A 22,255-nucleotide genomic window follows, 5' to 3' on the forward strand; every position below is an offset into this window, starting at 1 on the left:
CCCCCCCTCCCCAGGCGGGGGCTTTTTTCACCACTCATTTTAAGCCCCATTACACTGCTCAGGAAGGGCAGCGCAGGGAGTGGAGGAAACGGCAGAACAATATTTTCGGAGTCGCCCAGGCCTCCCCACCCGCAACGAGGAAAGGGATTTATTTATTTTTTTTTTTCCAATTTATTTATTTATTTATTTATTTATTTTTCTCAGGAATCGTCTCTTTTGTCCTTCGCCCGCTCACGTGGGCCTTGTTTGTCCGTGGCTTCCTGGCACGCTTCCCACCCCCCCCCCTGCTTTTCGCCTGCCCGTCTTCTGCTTCCCTCAGCACGAATTCACACCTGCGAGCGTAAACCTGATAGAGCGGCCCACGATATAAACCGTAGGGCGTAAACTGATCGCCTGCCAAGCTGCGGGACCGATCTCCCCGCCGCCAGAGAATTATTTCACAATTAGGGGCGTCATGAAGGAACTGCACCTTTTCCTGCTGCCTCTGGTGCTGGCGAGCTCTCCCCATTGTCCCCCGCAGCACGCTGGGGATAAAGGTGCCGGGTTAATGAGAATCGCGGATTTGCTCTAATTTGGCCCGGTGAGCAGAGCTCTCTTGCCAGCCTCGCCAGCCGTGGGATACGCGATCCCAAAGCCCCCGGCTTGGTTCTGGGCCCGGCGTTCCCTTTTTCATCCTTTCCCTCTCCGGTTTCCTTCGCAGCCCGTCTTCCAAGAAAGACATGTCCAGCCTGGCTGCGGCCGGACAGCGAAACGCATTCCAGCCATGTCAAAGGACAATGAAGTCCCAAGCCAAAGAGCTTGCCAAAGATATGGTCCAAGGCACGTTCCAGCTCCTGAATCCTCTCCAAATTTGCTTTTAGCTGTCAGTCAGCTCCTGCCCTTTGCTCCCCTGACCTCTATCCGACTGGAAATGCCTCCCCGGTCCTCCTGCAGAAGGAGGGGAAGCTGCGATTTCCTCAGGATGAGACTCGGCTTCACGAGGTTTCCCACGCGAGCAGCACTCAGCGTTAAGCAGGGGGTTTGGAAATCGAGCTGCAGCTCATAAACGACAGCCCCAAAATGTCACGTCCCCCTCCGAACGAGGACATCGGAGGAGAAGGCAGTTTGATTTCTGGGCAGGGGATGGCTCTTGGGTGCTTCCCCACTCCCCCCCCCAAGCAATTATTTTAAGGCCTTCGCCCCCTCTCAGCTCACTTCCCACTGGCAATGCGAGGCTTGGAGGATCCCCCCGGCCTCGATCGCTGCCGCAGGGAAGGAGAAAAGCTCCGGGTGAGGCTGCGGCAGCGCGGGTGGGTGAGGAGGGCGACCAGAGCCGTGTCCCCTCCTGCTGCGCCCGGCCGGGGGCGAGGAGAGCCGCATGAGGAACCGAGCGTGCTGGGTTTAAGGCAGGTCAAAAGCAGCAGGGCTGGGCTGGAAACCAAGGCCCTGAGATGAGTCACGGAAAGCAGGGGCCGCTGAGTGGGTCACGGAGAAGGAATTAAGCGAGGCAGAAACCAGGCAGTGCGACTCAGCAGCTCGCCCTTCTGCTTTCGGTGCCGGGCTCCACAACAGTCACACTGCGCTGGAAACCGTTCTCCTGCCAAGCCCTGAGGAATAAAACCTTTGTTTCCTGGTGTGGGCTATCGGGAGCCACGACCCAGGGTTGCCAGGAGAAGCCAGGCTCCTCTTGGTGCATCGTCCTCTGCCCCGTCCACCCCAACGCCCCGCAGCGTGGGGACCGCCAGCGGCCGGGGCTGTGGAGCCTGGCGCAGAGCTCCCCAGAGCTCCTCGCTGCCGTTTTCTGCCTTTTTTCCCCATATATGGTGACTTCCAGCACATTCAGGGCAGGGAGGGGGAAGAGAGGGACGCGAAGGGATTCACAACAGGCCCAAGAGAAGGGACAGAGTGTGCCTGTTCTGCGGACGGGAACAGGAGCCGGGGCGGAAGAGGCATTTCCTTTGGCAGCTCTGTGTGCGGAGAGCAGCGCCTAGAAAATCCCACCCCGGTCGTTTTGGGGCCGTGTGGCCACAGCTGGAAAATGAGGGGCTGGGGGACTTGTGGGGCTGCTGGCAGGACACTGCTGCCCCGCTCGCATCCGCTGGCGTTGAGCCGCGGCCACATCCAGAGCGCCGCAGCGATCCGGCGGCGATGGGGCTGCTCGGCTCGGCTGGGTTCGGGAGCAGGAAGGCTGTGAGGCAGCGAAGCAAGGGGAGAATTTCCGTCTGTGTTTCTGAACAAAAAACAACAGTTTTGGTTTGGGGCAGGGGCCACAAAACCGCCAGGTCTCTGGAGGTGAACAGGGTTGAGTTGTCCCTTGGTGAAACGGGCTGGAAAGCTCTTGGGGCACGTCCCGCAGATCCCCGGTACCAAAATCAGCTTTTTGCTGCTTCCATCCGCAGCAAGGGCTTGGGTTTCCGCTGCCTGCAACTTGCAGCTCCGTGCAGGCTGACTTTGGAAAGGCTTCGTGCACGCACGGCACGGACCTGGAGCCCCTTCTCCCCTTCCCAATCCCTGTGAACAGGGAAGAGTCCTCGCAGGGCTTGAGCGTGAGGATTTTTCCCCCCAGGGTCCAGATCCCCAGCTCCTGCCAGGAACACGACGTGAAAGCTCTCCCTAACAGATGGTTCTTTGCTGCGACGGGATTTCTTCACCTCTTTTCTGGCCAGATTGTGTTTTTGCAACAGAGAGGGGGGGAAAGTCGGAGCTGCGAGTCAACAGCCTGTGACAGACCAGGCTCGGTCATCCACAAACAAGGAGGAATTTGACTTCTGGAGCTTGGGAAGTCCCGTGTCTCTCATCTGGCCTGGGCAGGAGGACTTGCTTGCATCAGCTGCCTCCCTGCTCGTGCTGGGCTCCGCTCCATCGCCCAAGCCCTGCTCTTCTGCAAGAGCAAAGCCAGCCCTCTGCTTTACAAACCAACCTGCCGGGCCCTCCCTGCCTCTGGTGGCAGCCAGAATTTAAATCGGTTGCTATTAAGAGAGGAAGAAGTGTTGGAAAGGACAAGTTTTCTTGAGTCCCCCACCCTGCTCCAACCGGGTGTCCCTTGGAAGGGCCCAGCGGAGGTTGTGCACGCTGGAAACAGCGAAGAAATAAGGGATATTTCTAACTTTTCAGCGGCCAGGGCTCTTCTCAGGCTGCCACCGCTTGGGTTTGTACCTGGGGTCAAGGCGATGGCTGCTGGAGACGCCCACCCTGAACGTAAAGCTCCCTCAATCTGAAAGATTTAGGACCCTATTTAGCAGAAAATAAATCTTTAGCACCTTTCGGGGAGCATTTGGTGGGGCTCGTGGTGAGGGCTGACACCCACGGGCCGCGGATCTCCCTGCAGGCTCCGGCCCCTGCTCCTCATCCCTGGGATTTTGCGGACATCTAGAGGCCTTTCCAGGAACTGTTCCCAGGGCTGTTGGACCTCGGGAGGGATTGATTTCCTCCCTCCGTCCTTACGGGCTGGTTTTGGGGTTTACGGACGTGCCACATCGCTCTGTCTGCCCTGCTCAGTCCTAGGTGCCACGTCTGGGGATGAGCATCCGTGGATTCACTTCGTGCATTACCTGCTCGCACGAAGGAAGGGCTGTAAAAAAAACCTGAAAACGGTGGAATTTCCACTTTGGGAGCAAAACGCTGGGTTGGACCCACAGGGATCTGGGATCTGTGCATCTGCTGCCCAAATGCCGCTGGCAGCTTACTTCTTTTTATTAGATTAGAGACTTTTTGTCTTGCCAAATGCCAATTGCCAAATACCCGGCCAAGCCCTCACTGAAACGTGCCCGTTTCACGCGTGGCGTGAGATGCACCCCTCAAAGCCGTGTGGTTGGGCAGTTTTAGACCGGTGTCACCGTTATGAAGACCTACGTCTGGTCTGGAGAGCTCTGGTGGCTCGGCAGCGCCGACGTACACAGCTTTGTACCCTCATTGCAGCACCAGGAGCTGGCCAAGCCGGCTGCCTCTGCTGACCGGGTCATTTACAGCAAGGGGAAAGCTGCTAATGAAGTGGCTTTGGCCACTGCACCTCACGCCCCAAGAAAATGCCTTGGCTTTTCTCTACCTGCTAGATCTCGGAGCCAGATGGGATTTAAGAGACATTGCCCCGAGACCCGGTGCTGTTGACAAGTGTGTACAAGGTCAGGCAAACCCCGGGTCGGATTTAGACTGGGAATTCCCTTGCTGCAACCGCTCAGGTTGGGCATCTGCATGCAGAATGGCCAAAACCGGGCTCGCTTATGAAAACGCTGGCCAGTGTTGCCGGGGTCTTTTTTAGCAGGTGACATATGCTAGGAAACCGAGGGCTTGATCCAAAGTCTGCTGACGTCAATGGAAATACTCCTGTCGACATCAATGGGCCTTGGATCCACGCCTACGTTCCAGTTCTTTATTTCAGACTGCAATCTGTCAGGGGTGGAAAGGGCTCTCTTCTCCTTACAGCCTTCAGCACGTCTTTGAAAGGCCTTGCTTCCCCCAAATCGTTACGCTTAGGATGCAGAGTACGGAACAATCCTGGGAGCGGGCTCCAGCCCATTCAGCGCCGTGCACGCCTGGCCCCCCGCCAGGCTGCGGCTCGCATTTAGGCACCGGCGTCGTGTGCAGGACGTGGTGGCCGTGGCCGTGACGTGCTGCGCCCGCCCGGTGCCGGCCCCAACCAGCACCAGAGCTGGGGACCCCGGGGCGCTGCTCAGGGTGGCATGGCTTGCCTTTTCCAGCGAGCTCTGCCCCAAAAAACTCTCTTCTCACGGGTTTGGGGTTTGTTTGGGGACTGACGTGGAGATGCCTTCAATGCACCGCAAAATGGGGAACTCTGGTTTTCTTTTCAATGGGAACGACGCCTCTGGAGCCCAGCTCATGGCTCCTTTTCCCTCTGGGAAGTCAGTGAACGGGTTGGGAGGCACGAGCCCCAACCCCAGCCCTCCTGCCAGGCTCCGGGTTGGGACAGAGCTAGCACTTGGTGAGCTGTGCTGCGCCGCTTCCCTGCCATGCCCATACACCCATGGCACATGTGGGCTCATCCCGATTGCCTTTGCATTGCTGGGGGGGTCCTGGGGGCTCTCCTGTCCCCGATATGCAGCTGTGGAGGTACCACGAGGCCTGGGGAGCGAGGGGCCATCAGGCAGCGAGATCCTCAGCTCTCCATCAGGAACGCCAGCCTCTCCCCATGCACGCTTGGTGTCACCAGCCCAAACCTAAGGATAATTTTATTCTGCGCTGTAAAACCCATCCCCTACTGCGTGACCACGATGCTGTCCGTGGCAGCGGCGTAGCGTTGCTGCGTGCTGCCGAGGAGCCCCCGTTTCACCCCATGGCTCCCTCGTGTTGCTGCGTAAAGGCAGCCCTGCTCCTCCACGGAGCTCCGGGACTGTGGGCTGGTCGGGGCTGCTGAGGGTTTTATCCCCTTGGGGGAACATTACCACCACCACGGGGACCCGTGACGTAGTGGAGCGGGGCGGCGAGGCAGGCTGGCTGCTCTCCTGCCTCAGCGCGGGTATATATAAACCACAAAGTGCTCCAGAGTAAAAGGAGCGGTGGGTGGAAGGCGAGATATTATTATCTTCACCTGCTGCCGCCGACCAAAGAAATGAGACGGATGGCAGGAAATGAGGACTTCAAAAATAGACACCTTTAATGTCAAAACGCTCAGGGATTAGCGAGAGCAGCACACAAGAAACAGAGGAACTCTCACGCTAGTCACCGTGTGCTTCGAGAGTATGTCGGAGGAGGAAATATGCTGATATAGCTCAGAAACATCTCTGCATTCACTGTCTGGTGGGAGAGCCAGAGGTACAAAAAATGGACCAAAGAAACCGGGGGTGCACCGAAACGTGACTTGCAAAGCCTCGCTTTCCACACCCTCCTCACCTGGTGATTTGCAGCTCTCCTTCCCCAGCCGCCTGCCCGACTCCTGCCCACGGCTGCCACCAGCTCGCGTCTGCGAGGCCGGGGCTTTGCAAGGCGCTCGTGGCTCCGTGGGACAGGGATGGCAAAGTTTTAATGAGTCCTCTTCATTAAAAAAAAAAAAAATGCATATGGAAAATATTTCTTAACTTATAGAACTCTGCTTTACTTAAAACCTCTTAAATATATTAAACATCTAATTTGGCCTCGCCTCTGTATTTATGTACATCTGCTATTAGTTCCCCTGCCCATCAGTACAGCCGCAGGGCTTTTTGCCAGCTCGGTGTCTTCGTTATTAATTCTCTTTTACAAGTCAAACCTACCGTCTTGGCTAGATGTGCGCTGGGCTGTGACAGTAACAGAGAGAGCTGGGCCCAAAGGAGAGGGATGCCGAGTGGTATTTTTTTCTCACTGAAACTCAACGCTGGTCCAAAGTCCAGAACTTGCTATATTGAGTCCTAGACAGGTGCCAAGACAACAAAGAAAAATAGCAACAGGAGCTTGAAATGGCAGAGACCTGATGCTCTGCGACCGCAGAGGGCTGGAAATCAGTGGCACCAGCCCGGAGAAAGGAGGGTTCTGTATGGCAGGGATGAATCCAGCTCAGGTGGAAAAAAAAAACAACCCTCAGAACTTGGTCGCATCACTCTGATAACCATCTTATTGCCTTGCTCCACGTGACTTCAGCAGCTGCAGTGTCAAGGGGGCCCAAATCCACCTGATGACATTTTTTGACTGCTAAAAGCTGGGATTTGGGCTTTGAGCCTGTTATTGCAGAACCTGTACGGTCCCTGAGCCGACGCCTGCTGCGGTAGCGCTGGAAGGGCTGCGGAAAGCAGGCTCACAGAAATGACCGGCGTCTTGCCAGAGTCCTTTCTGTTCTCAGACCCAAAGGCTTTGAGGAGCAGAGGCTCTCCGAGCACACCTGCACCCTTGGCTGTTTCTCTTCCTTTGGTACAGCCGCGATATCCTCACCTTTAGGAAAACACGCACCGGGATCCTACATAAAAAAGCGGGGATTGGCCTGCTGGGAGGGGAGCGAGGCTCAGTCGGTGCCGCGCTTGCAGGAGCAGCGCAGACAAGCTGGAGTCTCAGCGACTTCTGTCTCCGGCGCTCCCCTCTCCAAAGGTCTGGGGCTCTGATTCCTCCTCGCTGCAGAGCTACTTGATCCGAGGTGAGGCATCTCTCTTGATCTGCAAGGCATGGGCCTTGAGTCAGCAGCGCTCTCGTCTTACCCCTGCGCTGTACGCAGTGCCAGCGGCGGGCGGCCAGCGGGAGTTAAAAGCGCGACTGAAGAGCCCAAAGACTAGCGGCGAGGAGGAGGAGGAGGAGGAAGGAAGGAGAGACGTGCGGGCAGCCTGCCCCAGCCTGGAAGATGTGCAGCTTCTCAGCGTCGGGCAGGAAGACCCTGGCATCCTCCAGGGCTCCGTGAGCCGCCATGGTGAAGTTGGCGTCCCCGGAGGTCACCACGTCGAAGACGCACGACTGGAAGTAGACGTCCTCCACCGGCAGCATCTCCTTGCAGAGCGCCCGGGCCGCCTCTGCCGTTGCCCGACCGCGGCAGCACTCGCTGCGGGAGATGCGCTGGCTGCGGGGGCAGCCCCCCACGCAGAGCTGCAGGTCCTGCTCCTCCGTGAAGGCGCGCGCCACCTCCTCGGCCGCCCGGATGGAGAAGGAGAGCTGGCGGCCGGCCTGCCGGACGGCGATGGTGGTGCCGATGTACTGGGCTCGGATCTCCACGTGCCGCCCGGGGCTGAGCTCCCGGATGGCCAAGCTGCTGCCGCCCGGCCTCTCGCCGCCGTTCACCGAGCCGTCCTCGAAGGCCGCGGGCAGGTTGCCTATCTCAGCCTGGTAGACCTTCTGGTCGATGCACTCCTTCATGTTCTTGAATATGATGGTGAGCTGCGGAGAGCACAGCGGAGGCGGGTTGGTCGGGCCTGCCCCACGTCTCGTCTACGGGAGGGCAAAGCAAATCCCACCCTTCTGCCCCTCTGCCCCCCACCAGCTCTCCCACACTACCACGGTCCTTTCACAAAGCGATTTCCTTCCTTAACACCATTTAATCATCTGCAAACCAGGGAGGAGCCAAGCCTGGACAGAGCACACAGAGGTACCCCACGCACCACCCCGTAACCCATCCCCGGGCTGCAATGGGAGCTCTCCCTGGTCCCCGAAGGACCTTCATCCCTCTTGTTCTGCGGAAATTAATGCCCAATCCCACATGGTTTTAGCTACTGCTGCCCTCCCCAGCCCTTTTATCGAGGCACATCTCCGCAGGGAGCACCCCACGCCGCTGCACCCTGGAGCAGGTTTGCTGCCAAGCCCTAGGTGCCGGCGTTACCTTGCTCGTGACCGTCGCGTTGGACCCCTTGGCCACCGGGGCGCTGGTGGCTTGCACGAACAAGTAGTCATTGTCCAAGAGGGGCCAGGAGCCCTCCACCCGGCAAGTGTGGAAGTCGTCGTGGAACGTGCGGATGTGGGGGTCCCCGAAAGCCGCGCAGTGCTGGTAGCTGGGGGGCTGGCCGTGCTTGTAGAGGAAACTCTTCTCATAGTTGCAGATATCCAGAGACTCGAAGCCCTGGTGGTTGGGAGCCGGGGGCCGGGGCCGGGGCGGGGACGTGGGGCCCTCCTTGGAGCAGTTGTTCTGGATCATCAGGTCCTCGATGCCGTGCACGGCGGAGTGGAAGGCCAGGTCGCCCCGGCACGTGCGAGCCGTCTTGCGGGTGCAGTGGGAGTAGGAGCGGAGGGCGTTGCAGTACGCCGCCGTCCGGCCGGAGCCGCGCAGGTTGAGGGTGGCGGCCACGTACTCGGAGTTGCAGCGCAGGATCTTGCACTGGGAAGAAACTGGGGGGGAGAAGGGACGGCTCAGGGCGTCCTGGTAGAGCTGCAGGAGTGGGGAAGGGGCAGCCCCATCCCGCCGCCGGTCCCACGCTGGGGACGCTTCCTGGGAGTGCCTGCAGTAAGGAGCTCAGCGGCCGGTTTAAATGGCCAGAGGGAATGAACCCGGGGTGGCCAGCTGCAGAAATGGGCTGGGGCCCAGCGCAGAGAGGCATGGGGCCGAGGGGCTGTGCTGGGGCAGCTGAGACGTGAGATTGTACCTGGGGCACGAGCGCGGCCGCGAGCCAGCGCAACCATTGCGACCGTGACCCTGGGACGTGGCTCAGACGGAGATTCTTTGCCCCAGGGCTTGCCAGGGGACAAATGGGAATTTCTGAGCTGGGAAACCCCCTCTTCCCATTTCAGCCTTGGCCAGGCTGGGCAATCACTCTTTTGTGATGGGCCGGACTGCACCAAGGACGTCCTGCCGCCCAGGCTTCTTCCCTCCTCGCTGCCACCGCTCGGGGAGGGCTAACGAATTCATCCCAGCGGGCACCAATTAGCCCATGAAGCAAAGGGGTTATGAGGGAGAGCAGATCTCTGGAGGGCTCCCAGGGGCCTCCCCCTGCTGCCCGCCCTACAGCTGCGATGGGAGGAGGGCACTTAGTGCCTGGGACCCCAATGACCTGGGACCCCAATGACCTGGGACCCCAATGAGAGGCTTTTTGGCTCGTTCCAGTCCTCTCCTGGGGGCTCTGCTGTGGTGCTGCCCCCGCACCCTGGGGGCTGCAGCTCCTGCTGGCGTCCCCACCACAGACAGGGCTTTGGCACCGCTCTGCCCGGGCAGCTCCTTACCATGCCTGCAGAAGAGGAGGAAGAAGAGCGCTCGAAGGAAGAAGCCGGGGCTCTCCAGCTGCCCGGGGCTCTTACTGCAGGCAGCTTTCCCCATTCCAATCCATGCAGAGCCTGGGGGGTCGCTCACCCGCTGGCTGCGCTCTGCTGCATCCGGCAGCTCCCCTGCGAGCAAAGAGAGGTGGGATCGGAGAGGTGCCAGCGCACGGGAGCTGCAGCAGGAGGTGCCCGGGGCTGCAGGTTTGGAGCCGCCAGCTGCAAAAAAAATGCAGCCCTGCAGGGCTCGGCTGCGCTGCTGCCTCCTGGGGAAGGTGGAATTTGAGGCAAAATCCCAGAGGATTTGGTATCTTTTAGCCGTTTTCAACCACTGCAGCTCAGGGAGCCCCAGTGGCTCGGGGACACTTCCTGGCATGGGCACAAGCAGCCGATGCGTGCGGAGAGGACCCGTGCTGCCCTGCACGCTGGGTACAGTGTGGGCTTCTCTGTCCTTCTGCTGGCTCCAGCAGTGACCCCAGCTGGTGCAGGGTACTTAAAACCCAAGCTCTGGAGCGCAGCATCCCAGGGCTTAGGAGCTGAAAAGCCAAATTCTTAGCGTGGCCGCCGTGAAGCCAGCAGCCAGCACCTCCAGGTGCCACCAGCGCCTCCTGCTCCACCCAAAACCCTTCCCCCTGAGACCAGCACGTGGCTGCTCCCCCTCTGAGCCCCCCCAGTGCTGACTCTGGGTGTGGGAGCCTTGAGCTGGCCCAAGGGCAATGCGAGGAGCACGTCGCCGCTCGCTGCACGTGGCCGGGGTCCAGCAGCTGGCTGCGGCTTCTTCATCAGGGCTGGGGACCTGAGCCCTTGGCTCAGTTACCAGCTGGTCGTTGCTCAGCCTTTTGCAAACGTCCTTTTGAAGCTATTGCAGGTGAAATCTGTGCTTTTCCCCCTTCCTCTTTAGCTGTGCGCCATGCCAGAGGCTGCTGCTCGCAGCGATGTGCCGGGTGCCCCGGGCAGCCCCAGGAGCGCGTACTGCCGACGCCGTGACTGCTGGTAAGTGAAAGCTGCAAGCAGGGGGGGGGAAAAGAGCCTGAAGTCTCATCTTGCTCTCAAAAAAATAAATAAATAAAAGAAAAGGCAGTCCTGCAGCGCTGTCTAGCACCTTCCATCTCCCTTTGCTGTGGCTGCAGCCATCAAACAAACACCATTAGCTGTACTGGCTGGCGCGGTGACGTCGCCGCGTGTTGGCAGCCCCCCGTGTCCCTCTGCCAGCTGGATTAATGGCTAACGGGGCAGATGTCTGGAGCGAAAACATGCCTCAAACCTGCTGGCGATGCTCTGGCTGCCAGCTGCTCTCGGCCGGCTGCGCTGGAGGGGGGGAAACTGCTCCCTGCAGCCGGGGGCATGGGGACACCGGACCTGGTGCCACGGCCCGGAGCTGGGCTCACGTTCAGCACACCGGCACAGGAGGCACAAGCTCTGCGTGTGCTCCGAGCCTCTCCCAGTGCCCAGAGCTTGGCCCGGGAGCTGCTCGAGCGGGCTTGGGAGCTGCCGCGCATCCCTCCTGGAGCTGGAGACCCAGACCCCAGGGGTTGGTGGCATGGAGGGGACGTGTCCCCGGCGCAGCGCTCGGCTGATAAGCGGCTGGTTAATGTGTGACGGGACAGCGTGGCTCTGCCTGGGGCAGGGAGAGGCCCCACCATGGGGCCTGCAGGTGGTGGGACCTTCCTCGGGATGTCCTGATCCCAAGGAGAAAGGTGGCAGCAGTGACTGGAGACCCTCAGGGGCCCAAGGAGATGCCTCGGTGGTTCCTGGACAGTTCCTGGGGCAATGAAGGGTGCTTGGACACCCCAGTCCTCCCAGGGGGTCCCTGCTCATGGCACCCTGGGGCACCCCTGGGTGCCTGCACCAACCTCCAGCCGCTGGCACCCTCATCCCTGCCCTTGCATGGATGCAGCCCCTCTCACCTGCGTCGGCTTCCTCCAGACCCCTGGCCCTGGGGGATCCTTCCCTGGTGGCCACCCGGGCTGCCTTGTCCTTGTCACCCAGCTCCTTGTCACCCAAGTGCCAGCCCACAAGGTGCCAGCCTCCGTCCTCAGCACCTGCCTGGCCTCACAGCCGGATAAAACCCGAGGTGCTGCTGGGGGAGCGGACCCCGCTCCTCCTCTTCCTCGCTACCTTTGCTCCAGCCTCTTCCCCCCGCGGGGCAGGGGATGGGTGTCGAAATCAAGCTGCCTAAATTTAGCCAGGCCAAAACCCGGCCAAGAACAACAAGCGCAGGGTGCGGAGGGAGAGGGTGCATGGCACAGGGGGGCAGAAGGGCCTGAGGAAGAGGATGGGGCCTGAGGAAGAAGGGGGACCGAGGCTGCCCTGGCTGCATGGGGCCTCCCCCTTTAGCGATGGGGAGGAAAAGGGGTTTCTGCTCACCCCGATGTGAGCTCTCACGTGGGAGCCGAGCTCTGGGGTGGGGGGCAGCAGCTGCGGAGCCACTCCTCACCCAGGGAGCGGGGCAGGGAGGGAGGGACGGGGGCTGCTCGTTGCAGAACAAGCTGAAATCCGCAGCCAGGCTCGTGTTTTAAGTGCATCAGTCCATCTTCCTCGTGGGTTGTGGTTAGAGGAAAGGAAAACAAGGAATAAATACCAGCTTGGGTCCGAATCCCAGCTGGTTGTGCATCAGCGGCCACCGGAGGAGGAAGGTTTTGGGTGCCCGATTATTTTTTGTCCCTGGATGCACGGAGGCTTTGCAGCTCCCTTCCCTGCCCGGTATTTATGTGCTGGGTCTGTTACCTGGTAACGAGGGATAACCGGAGAGTGGAAAAAATGTTGTTTAAAAAATAACACCCCAATCCCAGCGCAGCCTCCCGAGGTCCGCGCTGGGCGCCCGGCATCCTCCCATCTGGCTTCCCCGCAGCGAGCCCCCGGCACCGACACCGAGCCGGGGAATCGGTTACACACGGGGCAAGGGCTGGGCAGGTGGGAATTCCTCCGGGAACGGCAGCCGGGGCCATCTGGGCTCGGCGAGAGCCCCTCGGCATCCCACCCACCCGCCTCGTTTGGCCGGGGGAGATTTCGGATGGAGGAACCAGGCTGGGACGTCCCGGCTGCTGCAGCCCCGAGGGCAGAGGTTGGGCGACGGGGCACCCCGGGACTGGGTGCTGTGGGTGCTGGGGAGGTGCTGGATCCTGAAATGAAGCCATCGGTTGCTTCAGCAACGTCAGGACGCGGCAGCTCTCCGAGCAGGGGCTGCAGGCATATGTTGGGCCGAGGAGGCTGGGAATTTCTCCCAGGCTGGCAGAGCGTCGCAGTACTGAGCCAAAAGCATCTGCGATCAAACCTCTTCGGAGAACCAGCTCCCCGCTTCCCACCAGCAGAATCAGCTGGAGGTTTAGGAGGCGCAAAACCCCGATCCTGCCAGCTGGGTCCTCAAATCCAGCCACCGTGGGGCTGTGGAGCTGCCTGCAGAGCAACTGGCCTCGCCCCAACCCTCCTGCCCCGAAGGACGAGGGTTTCCTGAGCACCGGGAGTGGGGAGAGATCCTGTTCGTGATGCGAAGCAGGCAGTGAGGGGCTTTCTCTGAGCATCACCCACGGGGATGCTCATCTGGGGAAGGCTGGATGTTGAGCTGGGGCCATCACAGTTCAGCTCCAGCCCCAGCCCCAGCACCATGAGTTTGGCAATGATTTGGTATGGCAGGATGGTTTAGGTTGGAAGAGAGACCTTAAAGATCACCCGGTTCCAACCCCCCTGCCACGGGCAGGGATGCCACCCACTGGGTCAGGATCTAACCCCGGGGCTTTCGAGGTTGGATGTGCCCTGGGAGAACAGCCCCTGCTTGGCTCTGAGCTGCAACCCCCCTGCTACAGGGGTCATCGGGAGCACCCCGGGGGTTTTGCACCCAAACCACCCAGGGTGGAGGGGGGACGCTCAGCAAACCACACCTCAAGGGGCACCGGTCTCAAAGGATCTGTCTGCTGCATCGGGGCTGCGAGAGCCCGGGGGCAGACCAGCCGCCAGCATCGCTCGCTGTGCTGCTGAGCACACAAGGCTCGTGCACCCGAGCATCCCTCGGGTACGGGGCCAGCCAGGCTCCGGGTCTCCGAGGCAGGGAGGAGCCGTGAGCATCGTCCCCGTGCCTGCTCCCGCCTTGGGATCACGGTCGGAAGAAGGGCAGGTGCCTGGGAAGCCGGGATTTGCCAGGAAGACGTTGCCAGCCCCTTGGAAGAGAAGCTCTCGCTTCCCTCCGATGGAAAGGACGTGTGCGCGGTGCTCAGACCCAACGCCTTCACCACGCCTGGCACAGAGCCCCCTCCCTTCTCTCCCACCCGGCACAGAGGATCCCCGTGCTCCACTCACCCCGGCAGCGGTGGGTCGTGCTGCCCAACGCCCCCAGCGCCTCGGGCACGAATCCTGCCCTGGCTTCGCTCCGGGTCCCCCCCTGGGCGAATCGCGCCTGTTACTGCCCGGGCTCGGTGCGGAGGGAGCGGAAAACAGCTGAGCTTTACGACAGCCCGATCCGTCACCGCGGGAGGAGAGGGGCTAAGTCGGTGCTTTAAAAATAGCCAGCAGTATTTTTGATCCCGAAAGCTGGATTCCAGTGGGGAGGGGAAGGGAAAGGGAGGGAGAGCCGAAGGTTTCCGAACGGCACGCATCCGTGCGCGCTTCAAATCTGCGGGCAGAGAGAGCCACGCCTGGGATGGGCGCAGGGTCCTGGTGGGACGAACTGCGGGTCCCAGGGGTTTCCCCAGGCTCTGCAGCGTGAATCCCACTGAGGGGACCCCGAGGCGGGCTCCCATTTCGGCTGCACCCTGAGTGCAGAGCACCCGCATGGAGCAGAGGGCCTGCAGGGAAGGGCCCTGCGAGGAAGGAGCTGGAAAACCCAACTGAGATGCGAATCTTGAATGAAATTAAAGTTTTCTTCCATGTTTCGCCGGCTTTCCTGCTCCCCTGCTCGGCTTGCTGGGAGGAGCAGAAATCTCGGTGCTGCAGCTGGAGAGGAAAGACCTCGAGGAGACCGGGGGAGGCCAGGGGAGCTGCACCCTATAACCACAGGCGTCCCCCGAGCCCCCTGCCCGCACCCACATGGGGCTGGCATCCCTCGCCCCCCTCCGGAGGAAAAGATCCCGCTCCCGTGCCCGGGCACCGCTCCCGAGATGCCGACGTGCAGATAAATCACCCGCCCACGGCACCTGCTCAGCAGCTGCGGGGTAGGGGAGTGCTAAAAAAAGCTGGGAGCAGATGGGGCCGGACCCCCCCCCCCGCCTTTTACCCTCTGCTCACTTTGGCCAGCGGTGCGGGAAGGCGGCGATGCCGTGGGGCAGCTTTGGAAACCATCGCGTTGCCTCGCCGTGCCTCAGTTTCCCCATCCCTTACCGCAGCGCCCCGGCATCCGCGTGGCCCCGTGGGGGAGTTGGGTCCGGGTCCCGCTGCGTGGGTGCTGCTGGGGGCGGGGGTGCCCCTCCCCCTTTTGTCCCCCCTCCCCCCGTGCTCAGAGTCCACGCAGGGCGCAGGATGCGGCAGGGGGCTGGCGGAGGGGGGGACCCCGGGGACAGCGGGGACACGGTGCCACCAGGTGGCAGCAGCATGTCGCGAGTGGCAGCGGGGACACGGCGGGTGGGGGGGGGGGGGGGGGGGGGGGGGCCCCCCCCGCGGCGGGGCCCCCCGGGGGGGGGGGGGGGGGGGGGGGGGGCGGGGTCCGCTCCGTGCCTCAGTTTCCCCACTCGTGCCTCCACGCTCCTCGAGGCGCACTGCTCGCACCACAGCCCAGCTAAAGGAGGGGTAAAACCAGGCTGGGGGGGCGCTTGGATATCACCCCCGGGGGGGTCTTGGGGGAGCGGCCCCCGCCCTCCAGGGCTCGCCCACCCAGCTCCAAGCTGGTGGCCAAATTGGGGCAAATCGCCCGTGGTTGGGGCCGCTCAAATCCCCGGAGTTGTTTCCCTCGGCCGGCAGCTGACGCTGGGATTTCGGGTGGGTTTTTGGATGCTTTGAGCAGAGATTTGGGGAGAAGAGGAGATGGGCTGGGGGGGGGGCGCCCCGCCCCTGCACATCTCTGCCCATGGCTGTCCTGCACTCCTGGATGGAAGGAAATGAATTCCCAGCTGGTGCCGGCTGCAGCCCAAGAATACCTGGAAATGGTTGGGTTTGAAAGGGGGAAAAAATAAAAACCGTCTTCAATTTATGGGACAGTTTTGGAAGGGAAATAAAGAAATATCCCCCCCCCCCCCCCCCCAATGCACGACGGATCGGAAAATGCAGTAAATCAGCCGGAGACTTCCCAAACTCGGTGCAATTGTGTGGCCGTGACACGGGACTCGAGGGGGCTTCCTCTCCGGGGCCTCGGCTGGGAGGGGAGGAAGGAACCGGGGAGCTCCCAGTGCCCCCCACTGCCCTGCCGAGCTGCGCTTCGGGGCAGGCGATCGAAACCCTTGGGTGCGAGGCGCGTGTGAGCGTGGGCAAGGCGTGTGCAAGGCGTGTTGAGTGCAGCCCAGGAGCACGCGTGGGTTTCCGAGGCACCCCCTGCCCCTGTGCTCTCCTGGGGCGCTGGGCACATCCGCAGCACCGGTGCCGCTCGCCGTCACCGCACCGCCGTCACCCGGCCGTGTGGCACGGGGTGCTCCATCCCAGCCACCTCCCCCGATGTCCCTGGTCCCTGCAGCGGGGCACCAGCCCCGGCCCTGTTGCGTGCTGCCCACCAGGTGCCTCTTAAAGCTCTCCGGGGTGCCCCCGCTTCGCCCCTGCCGAGCTTTGCGATTTGCCCTAAAACCAGGCAGGCTCGAGCGCCGCGCTCTGCTCGAGTGCTCTCGGAGCTCGCTGGCAGCAAACGGGGCTCCGAATCCGACCCGGAGCACGGGGAAAGGCGTGAATCCCCAGAGATTAGAGGGTTGGGTTGGGTTTTCTTTTTTTTTTTCTTCTTCCACAAAGCCATTCAGGGCCTGGAAAGGCTGCCTCTGTCCCCTCGAACCAGTCCGGCTCGCCGGGCACTGCTATGCAAATCGGTCAGAGCTTTTGCAGGCAACATTGGGACCTGGATGTGCAGGAGCTGCCGGGGTAAGGCAGTGCTGGGGCCGGCGGGGCTGCTTGGAGAGAGGCAAAACGAGAGAGGAATGGGTAATTGGTCTCCGTGCTTAACTAAGGGTCAGCGCAGGGTTTGGCAGCGCGGTCGGCTTGCTTTCGCTCTCCTTTTTGCAGCTAGGGATTAGAAAAAAAAAACAAAAAAAAAAAAAAAAAAAAGCAATGTTTGGAGGGGGGAAATGTGCTTTTTCTGTCTCTGAGTATTTCCAATTAAAATATCTTAAATCTCCAGCTGGGGAGGGGAAAGGGAGAGCTCCCAGCCCAGCCGCATAGGAGCGAACAGCATCCGATGCCGTCGCTTCGGTTGCCGGCGAAACCCTGCCGGGAGCTGCGAGCGGGGCTCCGGAAGCAAAGCGTGGCTGCCTCCCGCGGCAGCCCCCAAAACCCCCCGGTGCCCCCTCCTCACGCAGCAAATTCGGCACCCCCGGGCGAGCCCAGCACCCCCGGTCCCGGCGCGATGCCGCCGGCGCGGTCGGAGCCCGGCAGCGCTCACGCTGCGGCCGCTCGCCGCCGCCTCGCCAACTTTTAATCGTTTGAATCCCAGCTGCGATTTTCTGCCGCCGCCTGTTTTCTCCTATTTTCGGAAATAATAATAACAGCAATAATGCAGCAAGTAGGATTTCCGTTTTGGCAGCGGCCGTGCTGGGGTTTGGGGCGCAGGGCTGGGGGACCAGCACCGGTTCCTTTGTCCGTGGGGCAGGGCAGCGATGGGTTAATACAGAAAAGCCGGGCTCGACCTGGCCCCTCCGCACAAACCTGCCCCTCCGGCGTAATGGTGCAGGGCTGCTGGTGTTTCTTTTAATTTATTTATTTAATAGACTCGTCCGTCAGTGCCGCTCGCGGGCCTGCCCGCTGCTGACGCTCGCCCCGTCTCTTTTCCTTTGCCAAACTTTTGCCGAGGTCGGGGGCTCGGGCAAATAAATAAATTGTGGTTTAGGGGATGGTGAAGTCAGCTCTGGAGGGGCTGCAGGAGGCCGTGTTGATCCCTCGCACTGCAAACTGAGGGGAAGGTGAAAAAAAGCAGCCATGTGCCTCTTTGTGAGGGGAATGAAAACGGGTCCCGGCGGCCGCCAGCGTTGTGATAGGCACGGGCGCCGCTGGAAATGGGCGCCCTCAGAACGAGGCAAATCAGCCCAAAGTGGAGCCTCAAGCACCAAAATGATGGGTGGAGGTGCGGCGAGGCGCTGGGGTGCTGCTGGCCCCAGGGGGCTGCAGCCCCCCTGCCCCAGGGTGCGCGAGGGCTGCGTCGTGCCCGTCCCGTCCGGGCATCTTTTCACCTGGTTGTGGCCAGTTTGGGGGAGGAATTAAAAATCTGGAATAAACACAAGCTGACCTTCTGGTGGGACAGCCGGGAGCTGTCCTGTGAGGCTTTTTCCCCCAGGCAGACCCCGAGGGTGATCCCGCAGTGGCTCCTGGCCGTGCATCCCTATGGGTTCACCCTCGTTCTTGTTTTATCCCAGCAGCTCCTCCAGCGTGTGGGGCAAAAAGGCCAGCATCAAAGGAGTCGACCCTGATGCAGCCACCTTCAGCTGAAGTTTTCACTCAGCTTCTTTAAAATAGGAAAAATGCGGTGAAAAAGCAAAAAGCAGGGACACGTTCGCTGCGGCATTTTGGGATCCCAGCCCGGAGATATCCCCCCCCCGTGGCATCGCGGCCGATTTTCCCTTGCTCCCCCTGCCCATCGCTGTCCCCAGCCCGCAGTTTGGGCTCTGTTGGGTTTTATTTCCCTGGGGGACACCTCCTGGTTTTTGTGGTGGTCCCAAACCCGAGCCCGCTCCCAACCGCCGAGCGGCCTCGAGTGCAACCAGAAATCCCCCTGCTGCCAGCGACACTTGCTAAAGGCGCCGGACCCTTGGGTGGCCGAGCCAAAAACTGCCCCAAGGACACCTCCTTTGCCACGGAAACCTTCCCAGGTGCAAACTCCAGGCTCTGTATTTGCACTCCGTAATTCCTCCCCTCTTCGCTCACAGCTCCGCGAAGGCGCTGAGTGTGGAAAGCGTCGCGCCGAAGAAATTTTGTGGAGTTAGGAGCCGGCCCGAGCCGTGCTCAAGGCTTTTTGGTTCAAGTGCATTTCAACAGCTGCCCTGAGAGCGGGTACCTTGGAAAAGAAACGCCGCCGAAGAGGTTGCGTTGTGTTTGAATTAATCATCTGCTTGTTTTTGTCTTTGCGAGAGATTTTAATGCAATCAGCTCCTCCAGAAAAGGGACAATAACAGAGCGTGGTAAATTTATTGTCCTATGAGCGCAAAACAAATCCTGTCAGGGAAATGGAATGAAGGCTTGAAAAATGGGATTTCGGGAGGAAATATTGACCTGGCGTAAGAACAAATGGTATTTTTGCAGGATAAGGAAAGTGAGCCTGGCTTAGGGCTACCTGGGGGCAGAGGAAAAGTTCCCCGAGCTGCTGAGAAGTGTCAATTGGGGCTGACTTTGCCGGCTGGAGTGTTTGCCACCGAAAACATTTGGGAAGTCCCCTTCTAAAGCAAGACAATTAACACAGCCTGAAAAGCAAACAGTGAGGAGACACAAAGGGGCTTTCCCGAATCTATTTTGGGGGGACCCCACAAAGAACCTCCTGCGGCTTCGAATGTATTTGCGCCAAATCCCCTTTTCTTTTCGGGGCCCTGAATCGGGTCCTGGCTTTCAGAATCGGGGTGATGTGACCGTGCAGGCGCCGTGGGCAGGGGAGGAAGCCCCCAGCCCAGGGACATCGGGGCAGGAGGGACGGGCTCGAAGTGTCCCTGCACTGGTCGCACCCCTCCGCTTGCCGCTTCCCAGCCACGTCGATCTGCAGCCGCGCTGCTCCCGCAGGGAAGTTGGGGCAGCAGTCACACTTTGCAGAGCCCCCGCCGGCTCCTGGGGGAAAGAAATGGGATATGAAACCCGCTTGAAATTTTAAGCAAGTGGGCTTCTACCGGGAGAATCCCCTCATCAGCAGGGGATGATGGCACGGCACCCGCCGCAGCTGCTCCGTCCCCTTCCCGTGCGCGCCGTGGGTGCAGGATGCGGTGCTGAGCCCCGGAGCCGCGGCGTTCCCGGCTCGCGCCGCCTGTGTGGCCGCCTGCGGCCGGTAAGAAGCCAACTTCGGGGCGTTTTCCAGCGCTGCGCGTTCCGCAGGTGTAAATGAGCGCACACAAAGTCCAGCGCCAGCGAGGGACCCGAGTCCTAAAGCGCGACTTCAATACAAATCCTTCAGCTTTGTTAAAGACATGCTAAATACCCCTGGGCACACAAGGACCTTCCAGGAGCCGGAGAATAGAGCTGGTTTGTTATGTAGGGCATTATCCAGCCTCAATTGCTTTATTTTTTTTAAATCCTACTTAATAGTATTAATCTGCAAGTATCTTTTATGCTCCTTTCCAAGATAGCCGCGGAGGCACGCCGGGCTTTCGCTGAAGGACTCGCTGCTTTTTCCTTCGAGGAACGGGCAGAGCGGCCCCGACCTTTGCACAAAATGCTCTCGGCTGATGCAAAAGGAAAAGTTAAAGCCGGGAGCAGCCGAGGGAGGCCGGGGAAGGAGCGGGCTGCAGAACTTGGGCTGGCAGCCGTGCCCTGAGTTTGGGGGAAAAAGCTAACCAAAAAGTCCAGAGCAAGCTCTGCTCTCCCTGCTCCCTCCCCGTTCATTTTATTTTTCTTTTTTTCTTTTTTTTTTTTTCAAACTTCGGCAGCTCAAAGCTCCGAGGGGGAATTTTTTTAAAGGCACCCCCGTGCTTGCCTAATCGAGGTTGGATTTTGGCTTGGGCTGTAGCAACGCGGGGGAGAAATAAATTCCCGGGGATAAAAGCAGCTCTGCGATGTGGCGTTAGAGGCACAAAGGTGTCAGCAACACGGCACAGATGAGGTTGGTTTAACACCGCTCTGAGCCTTTTAAACCACAAATTAATGAACTTGAGACCGAGGCAATATTGACGGTGATCTTTCCTTCCTAATTTGCTTGCTCGTTCATTCGTTTTCCTGCTCGGTGCTCGCTGGGTCTGACAAGGGCTCCTCGCTCCGGGCCGGCTCAGAGGGGAGAGGTTGCGGTCCAGCAAGGTGGGTTTTAAATAATTTCTGGCAATCACATCGCTCTGCCAAAGCCGGGCTTAACGCCGCGGCAAAGCTCTGACAGGGAGCGGGGAGAAGCCAGCTGCCGCTTTGGGGTCTTTTCTGGGGGAAAAAAGGACTCGCTCGCGTTTCTGGGGAGGATTACCAGCGAGGTTGGGTGGCTCTGCAAAGAAAGGAGGCAGCTGGAGGAAAGGGAGAGCCCGAACCCGCAGGACGTTCGTGCAGGATCCTCCTGGTTTCCTTTATTCTCCAACCAGGCATCCGAATTCCTCGCTTGGGAAGCAGCTACTTCCCACAGGGGTGCTGCGGGTTCGGGTCCCCTCTGCTCTGAAGCTGTGCCAGCAGCGGAGGGGTTGGGATCAGCTTTCCCCGCTTTAATTCCTTTTCCCACTTCTCCCCGCTTTTGTGCTTAGAAAAACAGGCACGAAAGAGCGGTCCTGCAGTCAGTGGCTATTCAGGGGGATGTGGAGGCTGCAGATAAATATCTGCACTCTGAAAAGAAGGGTGTTTATTCTCTCTCTCTCTCTCTCTCCTTTTTTTTTTTTTTTTTTTTTTTTTCCTTTTCCATTTGTTATTTTCTCTAAATGCAGTGCTAAAAATACCTGGCAAGAGACTGGGCTTCAGGCTGGTGGCATCCTCGAACCGCCTGCTCTGAGCCGCTGCTCCTCTTTGTAAATTCAGAGGACGTCCCCCAGCCCCGCAGAAGTGATGTATTCATGTCCTTATTTTATAGAAATTTTATAGATTTCCTATAATCAACTTCTCTGGCTTTTGCTAAAGGTTACTTTGGGGCCTTTTTGATTTTTAATCAGAACAAAGAGATGGATTTAGCCCTCCTTGATTTAAATAAAAGGTGTCAGGACTTTTGGGTCACAAAGCACGAGGACGAGGAGGGCTTGCGGGCAGCAGAAGTGGCCACCTTCTGCTTCCAGAGTGGCAGCAATTATCTAAATTACCTGAATTATCTGAATTATCCTTACGTCTCCCACGGGACGGGATACCCAGCTAGAAAGTGGGACCACCAGAATTGCGCTGGGGCGGGAGAGAAAACCCAGCCAGCGTAGCACAGCCGTGGGCAAGGAGGGTAGAGAAGGGATCACAGGGGGAAATCGGGGAATTATCGGGGTGCCCATGCTCCACGGTACCCAGCAGGGATGGATTAATCCTAAATGTGGCCTCTGCACAGCGTGGGGACAGGGCAGGAGGGTCCCAGCCACCGTGCAGTGCTCGCGGGTGCCTCTTGAAATCCCAATTTCTCCCCATCCACCCCGAGTCCGGCCACGCTGAGCCTCATCCTTCAGACGTTCTCCCATGCGCAAAAACTTTTCGGGACCTGCCTCATCCTAGTGAAAAGTCCGGCGGGTTGATTCCCACGAGCCTTACGGGTCTTACAACGCAAAATGGACATTTTTGTGCTTTAAGGTTGAGCCCAGACCAGCAGCCTCGCGGCCGGGGAGCCGAGCAGGCGTGTGCCATGCGCTTTGGTGGAGGAAACGCATCGGAGAGGAGGCGCAGACCTGTGGCATGTGTCGGGGGGGGACCCGTCGCCCCCAGAGCTTTTCCCAAACCAGGGGGATGAGGTAGGCAGAGCCCCTTTCTCAGCCTCGCCGCTGCACGTGGCCGCGGGTGCTGCCGC

At 59.9% G+C, this 22,255-nt stretch overlaps 1 protein-coding gene across 2 annotated transcripts; it reads right to left on the reverse strand.

Moving 5' to 3' along the window:
* Positions 1–6,229: 6,229 nt before the first annotated feature.
* HJV (hemojuvelin BMP co-receptor) lies at positions 6,230–14,014 on the reverse strand. 2 transcript variants are annotated; one of them, XM_035346659.1, is made up of 4 exons: positions 13,861–14,014; positions 9,535–9,696; positions 8,204–8,706; positions 6,230–7,764 (listed from the first exon to the last, which is right to left on the reverse strand). In XM_035346659.1, the coding sequence occupies exons 2-4, from the start codon at positions 9,626–9,628 to the stop codon at positions 7,141–7,143; spliced, it is 1,221 nt and encodes a 406-aa protein (XP_035202550.1). In that variant the 5' UTR covers positions 9,629–9,696; positions 13,861–14,014; the 3' UTR covers positions 6,230–7,140. The 2 variants fall into 2 exon arrangements, with proteins under 2 accessions (XP_035202550.1, XP_035202549.1); XM_035346658.1 differs by lacking the exon at positions 13,861–14,014 and adding an exon at positions 11,475–11,807.
* Positions 14,015–22,255: the final 8,241 nt, after the last annotated feature.

The sequence above is a fragment of the Oxyura jamaicensis genome, chromosome 25 (assembly GCF_011077185.1).
Source record: "Oxyura jamaicensis isolate SHBP4307 breed ruddy duck chromosome 25, BPBGC_Ojam_1.0, whole genome shotgun sequence".
Taxonomy (NCBI): domain Eukaryota; kingdom Metazoa; phylum Chordata; class Aves; order Anseriformes; family Anatidae; genus Oxyura; species Oxyura jamaicensis.

Coding starts and splice junctions, on each gene's coding strand:
- HJV (XM_035346659.1), bottom strand. CDS start 9,628: ATGGGGAAAGCTGCCTGCAGTAAGAGCCCCGGGCAGCTGGAGAGCCCC. Junction 8,707..9,534: donor CCTCCTCTTCTGCAGGCATG/GTAAGGAGCTGC, acceptor TCTCCCCCCCAG/TTTCTTCCCAGTGCAAGATC. Junction 7,765..8,203: donor ACGCGACGGTCACGAGCAAG/GTAACGCCGGCA, acceptor TGCTCTCCGCAG/CTCACCATCATATTCAAGAA.